At 37.3% G+C, this 8,585-nt stretch overlaps 1 protein-coding gene across 1 annotated transcript; it reads left to right on the top strand.

The window, feature by feature from the left end:
- The first annotated feature begins 1,610 nt into the window (after positions 1-1,610).
- Positions 1,611-2,093, top strand: LOC117276393 (secreted RxLR effector protein 161-like). The gene has a single exon (XM_033655740.1). The coding sequence runs from the start codon at positions 1,611-1,613 to the stop codon at positions 2,091-2,093; it is 483 nt and encodes a 160-aa protein (XP_033511631.1).
- Positions 2,094-8,585: the final 6,492 nt, after the last annotated feature.

Here is an 8,585-nt window from a genome sequence, read left to right on the forward strand (position 1 = left end):
CTGAGTTTGAGAATGCTAAATTTGCTGAATTTTGTGATGATCATGACATAGATCATAATTTTTGTGCTCCTAGAACTCCACAACAAAATGGAGTAGTTGAAAAAACGAATAGGACTTTGGAGGAAATGGCTAGGACTATGCTACTTGCTAGTAAATTTTCTCATAGCTTCTGGGCAGAAGCTGTGAACACTACATGCTACATCATAAATAGGTGCTTGACTAGATCTCTTGTTGAGAAGACTCCCTATGAGTTACTTAAAGAGAGAAAGCCAAATATATCCCACCTAAGGGAATTTGGATGTAAGTTCTTTGTGCACAATAATGGAAAAGTCTCCCTAGGTAAGTTTGATCCCAGAAGTGATGAGGGAGTATTCATGGGATATTCTTCACACAGTAAAGCTTATAAGATATATAACAAAAGAACTATGTGTGATGAAGAAAGTTTACATGTTATTTTTGATGAAAATAACATTCTTTCTGAGAGGCAGAAACAAGATGATGAAGAGATTGAGCTGGTAAGAAACTCAAATGATGAAACCACAGTCCAACCTGAAGCTGCACCACAAGAAGGAACAAGTGTTTCCACCAAGGTCAACCTAATAGGGGGAACTGACTAGAGATGAACTGATCCTCAAACCTCGAGAGAAACTGTCCATGAACCTGTTCCTCAGCAACACATCATTGAAGGAATATCTAGGAAAAACCAGTTGGTTGTGAAGCCTTACAAGTATCAAAGTTCTCATCCAATTGGGAATATAATTACTGATCCAACCTCTGGAATTAAAACCATATCTTCTTTAAAGAATCTCTGTACTTTGATGTTTTCTTATCTCTTATTGAACCTAACAATGTTTTTGAGGCTTTGCAAGATGTAGATTGGGTGAATGCAATGCAAGATGAACTCAACTAATTTGAGAGAAGTCAAGTTTGGCACCTGGTATCGAGACCCAATGACAGAACAATGATTGGCACTAAATGAGTCTTCAGAAACAAACTTGATGAAGATGGAACAGTTATAATGAACAAGGCAAGATTGGTTATTCAAGGATATAGTCAAGAGGAGGGCATATACTATGATGAGACTTTTGCTCCATTTTCAAGATTGGAATCTATTAGACTCCTTATAGCCTTTGCCGCTTATATTGAATTCACTCTCCATCAGATGGATGTCAAGAGTGCCTTCCTCAATGGCTATCTAAAGGAAGAAGTGTTTGTCAAGCAACCTCCTGGCTTTGAAAGCAAGTAATATCATGATCATATGTACAAGCTTGACAAGACACTTTATGGGCTCAAGCAGGCTCCAAGAGCATGGAATGAAAGATTATCTAAATTCCTGCTAGAGCATGGCTACAAGAGAGGTAAAATTGACAATACTATATCTTTAAAGAAAAAAGGTAAAGATATCTTGGTAGTTCATATTTATGTTGATGATAAAATATTTGGAGCAACAACTGATAGGTTAAGTAAAGAATTTGCTAAGCTAATGGGGAGTGAATTTAAAATGAGTATGATGGGTGAGCTTATTTTTTTAGGCTTACGAATTAAATAAAATTCAAGGAACTATGATCCATCAGTAAAAGTATGTGAAAGAGTTGCCTAAAAGGTTTAAGATGGAAGATTCCAAAGAAATTGACACTCTTATAGCAACAACCGCAAAATTGGATTTGGATGAACCGAGTTCATCTGTTGATGAGAAAATGTATAAGGGAATAATTGGCTCTTTGTTATATCTCACTGATAGTAGATCTTACATTGTTTTTAGTGTAGGCCTTTGTGCTATATTTCAAGCAAATCCAAAGGAGTCCCACTTGAAGATTGTCAAGAGGATCTTGAGATACTTAAACGGCACAACTGACCTTTGCCTATGGTATCCAAAAGGTAGTAATTTTGATTTAGTAAGATATGTTGATGCTGATTATGCAGGTTTTCATGGGGATAGAAAGAATACTTCAGGTATGGCACACTTTCTTGGCTCATGTCTTGTATTTGGGCAACCAAAAAGCAAAACCACGTGGCTTTGTCTACCGCTGAAGCTGAGTATGTGGTTGCTGTCTCATGTTGTGCTCAATTATTATGGATTAAGCAAAAAATAATGGACTTTGAAATTGATGTTGGTTGTATCCCTATCTTTTGTGACAATACTAGTGCAATCAGTATGACCAAGAACCTGTTCCATCACAAAAGAACTAAGCAAAATAGATGTTAGGCATCATTTTTTGAGGGATAACTTTGAGAAGGATTTGATCACTGACAAGCAAATAGCTGACATCTTCTGTCACGACCCAAAATCCCTCCTTAGGGGTCGTGATGACACCTAGTCTCTAAGACTAGGTAAGCCTAACACTTACTGAATTAATAACAGATTTTAAACAATCAATAATTAAACATGAACCAGATATTTCTACAAAAAGCCAACAACCCAAAGTAGATATACAACATCCCAAAACCGGTAGTACAAGTCATAAGCCTTTCTAAGAATAACTAAAAATATCAAATACATCACTGTCTAAAATGGAAGTAAACAGTAACAATATAGAACTCCAGAAGGTGACTCCGAGGCCAACGAACGCAATGGCAGGTATATATTGAAGTCTCTTCCGCAACTCGCAATCAGCTAACTAATGACCAGCGCGCTCCGAAGTACCTGGATCTGCACAAAAATTTGTAGCAAGCGTAGCATGAGTACACCACAGCGGTACCTAGTAAGTATCAAGACTATCCTCGGTGTAGTAGTGACGAGGAACAGTCAAGACACCTACTAGACAGAATAATGTGTACAAGTATGAATACAAAACTAACATGGGACATTATCAATATAAAGCTAAACATGGTAAGAACAACAATACAATACTTGCAATTGAAAATTAGAAGCAACAATTAGCAACAAGGCGCAAACAAGTAATAATGTCGTAAAGTGAACAAAATATAGTCTATGTCCAGTGAAACCAAGTAAGGAAGAACAAGTGACAACCCAATAATCAATCGCTCGCACACAAGGTTTATACAAGAATTACTCCGAGGTACCATACCTCATAATCACAAATCACGGGTCCCAAATCACGAATCCTAATCATTTGGCATCTTATGCCCACATTACAAATCATAACCGCACGGACAACTCACGTGTTGCACAGACAACTCACGTGCTAACGGTGCAACTCATATATAGAAGGTAGGTATACAAGAATACATGTAAATGATCAATAAACATCAAGGTTCATCTTTTTGGACTAATATGAGTGACTAATTGCGGTGTATGCTTATGCAAGTGTTCTATCACAGCTCGACTCAACGAGTAAGATCAGAAGCGACTAATGGCACTTAGGAAACAATACGACAAAACTGTAATATGCATGACTCACACAAGGTAGGCACATCACTACACAAATATCATCAATAACAATGCCCCAAGGCCATCACAATTCATCACAAATCATCCCCGACATAGCCCTCCTTGTCTCACTGCGTGCACAATAATAAAGTAGATGCCCGCCTTGTCTCGCCACACACGCATAGCAATTATCCCACCTTGTCTCACCATATGCGCAAACCCAACATATATAGCCTGCCTTTTCACGCCTCATGTGCAAATATAAATAATAACAATAGCACCGACAACTCACGTGCAAACACCTTGACAATTCTCTCAACAATCCCACATGTGCTAAAAACATAAAAACACAATATAAACCCGCACTACAATTGCCCATATACCACAATGTTTCCATGAAAACATTTCCAATACCACAATCACACGTAGCCCACATCTCAACAACATCGAGTGCAACAAGAACAACAATAACACGAGGTAGGACAAGTAAATCAATACAAGAATGACAACAATACAAAGAAATGGAAGAATAAGCTCAACAATGAAAGACATAACAAGTACTAATGATGTCAAGTAAGAGTATTTCAACAATAAGGGAGGTAACATGTAACATTGACTTCAATTAACGATAATCAACTACGGAAGAGATAACCTGTAACAATAGCTTCAAATAAGGATAATCAACTACGGAAGAGATAACATGTAAAAATAACTTCAAATAAGTATAATCAACTACGGAAGAAATAACATGTAACAATAACTTCAATTAGGAATAATTCAACCATGAAAGAGGTAACACAATAATTAAGAGGCAACAATTACAATTAAAGCATGTATGTGTATATTTTGCAATAAAAGGTAGAATATGAACCAACAACTTCAAATAAGGCATATGAGAGTGAATTTAACAATGGAGGACATAACATGATAGAGCAACATCAATTTGATGTGCATAAGAACCCTAAGAGTCTAAACCGGTCAAATTTCTACATATAAAGCTCTGTACACACTCGTCACCTCGAGTATACGTCTTTCACGTAGTTCAAATGGTGCAAACAAACCAATCTCTACGGGGTAGTTCCCCCTCCCCCCCCCCCCCCACAAAGTTAGGAAAGATACTTACCTCCTGAAAGCTAAATCAATACTCTAAAATAACCTTCTCGTGTGAAATGATGAGCGCAAAACACAACACGAAATTGATGCTCGCTAGCCAAAGATAATATAGTTCAATGATCGTCTCCACAGGAATTGGATTTAAACAATGCTCAAGTAATTCTAGCTTAACGCTATTCAGGATGATCAAAACTTGATTTGTAATGGTTATAAACTACGATTAACTACTAAAGTAAAGCAATTAATGATTGACTCCAACTAACCAGAGATTAGCAAAGTCAGTTTTTTATCAATGTGAGGAACATGGATTTTGACAGGATAGGTGCAAGATAGCTATTTGGGATCCAACTCTAGTTTAATTCACTCTAATGATTCTCACGAATTCACTCGATGATTAGTTCAAATGTGTAGTCAAAACTCCTCTCTCGATTAAATCTTAACTCTATGAGGTGAAGTAATATAAGCACTGTGAAAGTATGCAAGCAAGCATTAATGGATTGGTCTTTAGGAACACGTCTCTCTAATATTCTCTTAACTTGATTTAATCAACAATTCAACAAGCTCTTTCGATTACTTAAGAGAATCAATGAATTAAATCAAACAAAATAATGCAAAGATAATCACCAAAATATTCATCTTTCGATTAAATAAACCGGTGAATAAAGTTGCAACAATTCAAAGCTCCATAAACGAATTCAAGCAAATAACTAGAGTTAAAATCCACAAATATCAGTCAAAACATCATATCCGTCAAACCCTAAGAGAAACTACTCCATAATCATGGAGGAAGTCATCACAAATATAATTAAAGAGTAAGAAAATATCAATCTAACATTACAATCCAAACTCCCGTATTGAATTGATGAAAAGATGATGAAATCTTGTGTCTTGTAGCCTCCAATACTCTCCAAAAGCTTCCCAGGTCAAAAGTCCCTTCAAAAATGTGTTTCTAGTGTATTTATACCAAGTAGGAATGAACCCGGACGAAACTACCCTCTTTGAGCCGAAATGGGAAAACCTACAAATTTTTTACACTTCATGCGTCACACAGTGCTACGCTGGGTGCGTCGCATTAGTGCATTTTGCTCGGTTGTAAACTCTCTGAACTTGGCTTGTCTGACAAAATTTTGTACTGATGCCACGCACTGCCTAACATTAGTGTATTTTTCTGTCAGACCTAAAAACTACAAGTCTCTGAACTTCTCAAATTTCTGATGCACATTTGCACTGATGCGTCGCACTGTGTTACGCATGGTGCGAAGAATTAGTACAAATGTCATAACCCTTGCACTTTCTTCCAACTTTCGTATGCAACGCCAGTCCACGAGCCCCGGACGCGATCTCGATTTAATTTCTTGGCTTTTACTCAGACTTCAAAGCTCCAAATTATTCTATTTAGCTCCAATTTATCTTTTTAACTCGGAATCATCTTCTACAAAGTATAAAACATGTAATAAGTGTAAATCACTATTATTTAAGCTCAAACACGCTCAAAGTGCAGTAATTAGAGTGCAGAATGCGGCCAAAACACGTGTTCCTAGCCTACCATCAATACCCCACACTTAAATCATTGCTCTTCCTTGAGCAATCAAACTGCACTTCATATAGAAACGACCTTCTCATCAGACAACTTACCTAACGTATCATGCCAAGAATATTTAAAATAGACTAAGCATCATATCATAACATCCTACCCTCAAGACTCAACTCAAAAGCACCACGCATTTTTCACAACCTGTTCACTTACTCTAACACAGAGGTCAAAGACTTTACCTTACCTTCGCAGATCATGTACCCTCATACAAACAATAGAGAGTATTTCCACACACAATAAAATTCAAGAACAAATAAGAACTCAAGATAGAAAGAATTCACTCACTCTAAGAAATAAAATTCATGCGCCACAGAGAATGTACCATAAGCTTGTCCGTAGTATAATACTCTACTAATTGAGCTCACTCAGTCAAAGATCAAGTAGGACTTTATTTTGGTTGTAATGTAGGCTGCAGAACGGGTAGGATACATATAGATATATATAGATATAGTAACTACACCTCCCTGAGCACTTTACTACATACAATTTCATAATTAAAACCCCACATTTATTTTGAACCAAACTCCAACCTTCACCACATAATAACCTCAAGCTCCCAATTTCTTTAAGCACAGACAAGATGAGAACCGCCACTAGCAAGGAATCTATTTTTTTTCTACTACATACACAAACTATTTTTTTTCTTTCTTATTTTCAAAGTTTTGATTGATTTTTCTTTCTCTTTTTTCTTCATCCAATTCATTAAATGTGACTCGCATAATTTTTCAAACAATGCACCTTTCTCTTTTTTTCAATAGTTTCACTCAAAAACCTGACCATACCTCCACTTAGCTTTTACAAGCTCATACAAATTCAAGTGCTCGTGAGAGGTAAAAGGTTCAAATAGATAGACAATTCAACCAAAGGGTTCAAGCTTGTAGTGTGGTTGCCAAAAAAATAGGAATACATGCTCAACGGGGCTAACTAAGATATCCATGAATTAGGTGGGTAAAAGCATATAATTGGCTCAACAATGAAATGCTTATATCACTTCCTAGACTGAACAAGACTACTATTTCGTTTTGCAAACAAACGGAGCAAGTTCTAGACATCTACTGACCTGCACAGAATATCAACAACCTCACATACACATAACACATAACTCACTCAGGATCGGATCTATCACGACTCTATGGTCAAAGCAGATAAGCAAAGTTTCCATCAACCAATTTAAGGCACTAGAATACATGAGTCAATACTTGAGCCTAGGTGTCACAACTAAGACACTCACTACTCTCAAGGCACAACAACATCAAAAAAAGTCATCTCCATTTAATACATAGCACAAGACTTCACTATTTCTAATAAAAAAAACTAACTGCACCCGGTTCAAACAAAACCCTTGGAAAATAACCACGACACAAAGAAAAACCAAGGGAGAGTTGTTATACTACCTAAGCAAAAAAAACAAAATAAACGGCTAAAATGTTTTTCTTCAACTTTAATCCCTCAAGAAGACAACCGAGGAAATCCATAGCCGGGAAAAGTCAAAAAAACTTTTCAATCAAAAGAAATGAAAAACAAACACACATATACATATTTACATCCCCCACCCCACACTTTAAATTGTGGCATGTCCCCATGACACACAAATAAAAAGCAAGAGCTAAAGGAAACTTCCCTGATTCATCTAGTCGGGTTCTGAATCAAAGTCGGGATCTCCTTTGCACGCCCGACCCAGTGCACACATCCATGCTGAGAGATTCATTTCAGCCTTCTTTGGGTACTACTTATTCACTTGACTCTCTCCAAGTTGCTCTTTTAGGGCCCCCCTTCTCCTTCCATCTTGAAGATCAGCCTTTCTTCCCCCACTCTGAGCATGAGTTGCTTTTCCTGAATATCCAGATTTGCTCTGCCCGTAGCCAAGAATGGTCTTCTTAAAATTAGAGGGACCTCCTTATTCTCCTCTATGTTCACCACAATGAAGTCCACAAGGAACACAAATTTGTCCACCCGAACAAGCACATCATATTTTATTCCTTCAGGTATGATCGTGGTATGATCCGCCAGCTGCAAGGACACAAGTATCGACCTGATTTCTCCAATCTCTCCCTCCAATTTCCTGAAGATAGACAAAGGCATAAGATTAATGGAAGCACTTGAATCACACAAACATTTCTTAAACTCAGTACTTCCTAAAGAGCAAGGTATAGTAAAACTCCCTGGATCTCCACACTTTTGAGGAAGCTTATTTTGCAAAATGGCACTACAATGCTCTGTGAGCTTGACCACTACTGTCTCTTCCACTTTCCGCTTCTTGGACAATATCTGCTTCAAATATTTAGCATAAGCTGGCATCTGTGAAAGCACATTTGTGAAAGCACATCCGTGAAAGGTATATTCACATGCACCTGACAAAATTTGGCTTGTCTAACAAAATTTTTAACTGATGCCACGCACTATGCCTAGCATTAGTGTATTTTTCTGTCAGACCCAAAAACTACAAGTCTCTGAACTTCTCAAATTTCTGACGCACATTTGCACTGCTACGTCGCACTGTGCTACGCATGGTGTGAAGCATTAGTACAAATGTCATAACCCTTGCAT

The sequence above is a fragment of the Nicotiana tomentosiformis genome, chromosome 2, assembly GCF_000390325.3.
Source record: "Nicotiana tomentosiformis chromosome 2, ASM39032v3, whole genome shotgun sequence".
Taxonomy (NCBI): Eukaryota; Viridiplantae; Streptophyta; class Magnoliopsida; order Solanales; family Solanaceae; genus Nicotiana; species Nicotiana tomentosiformis.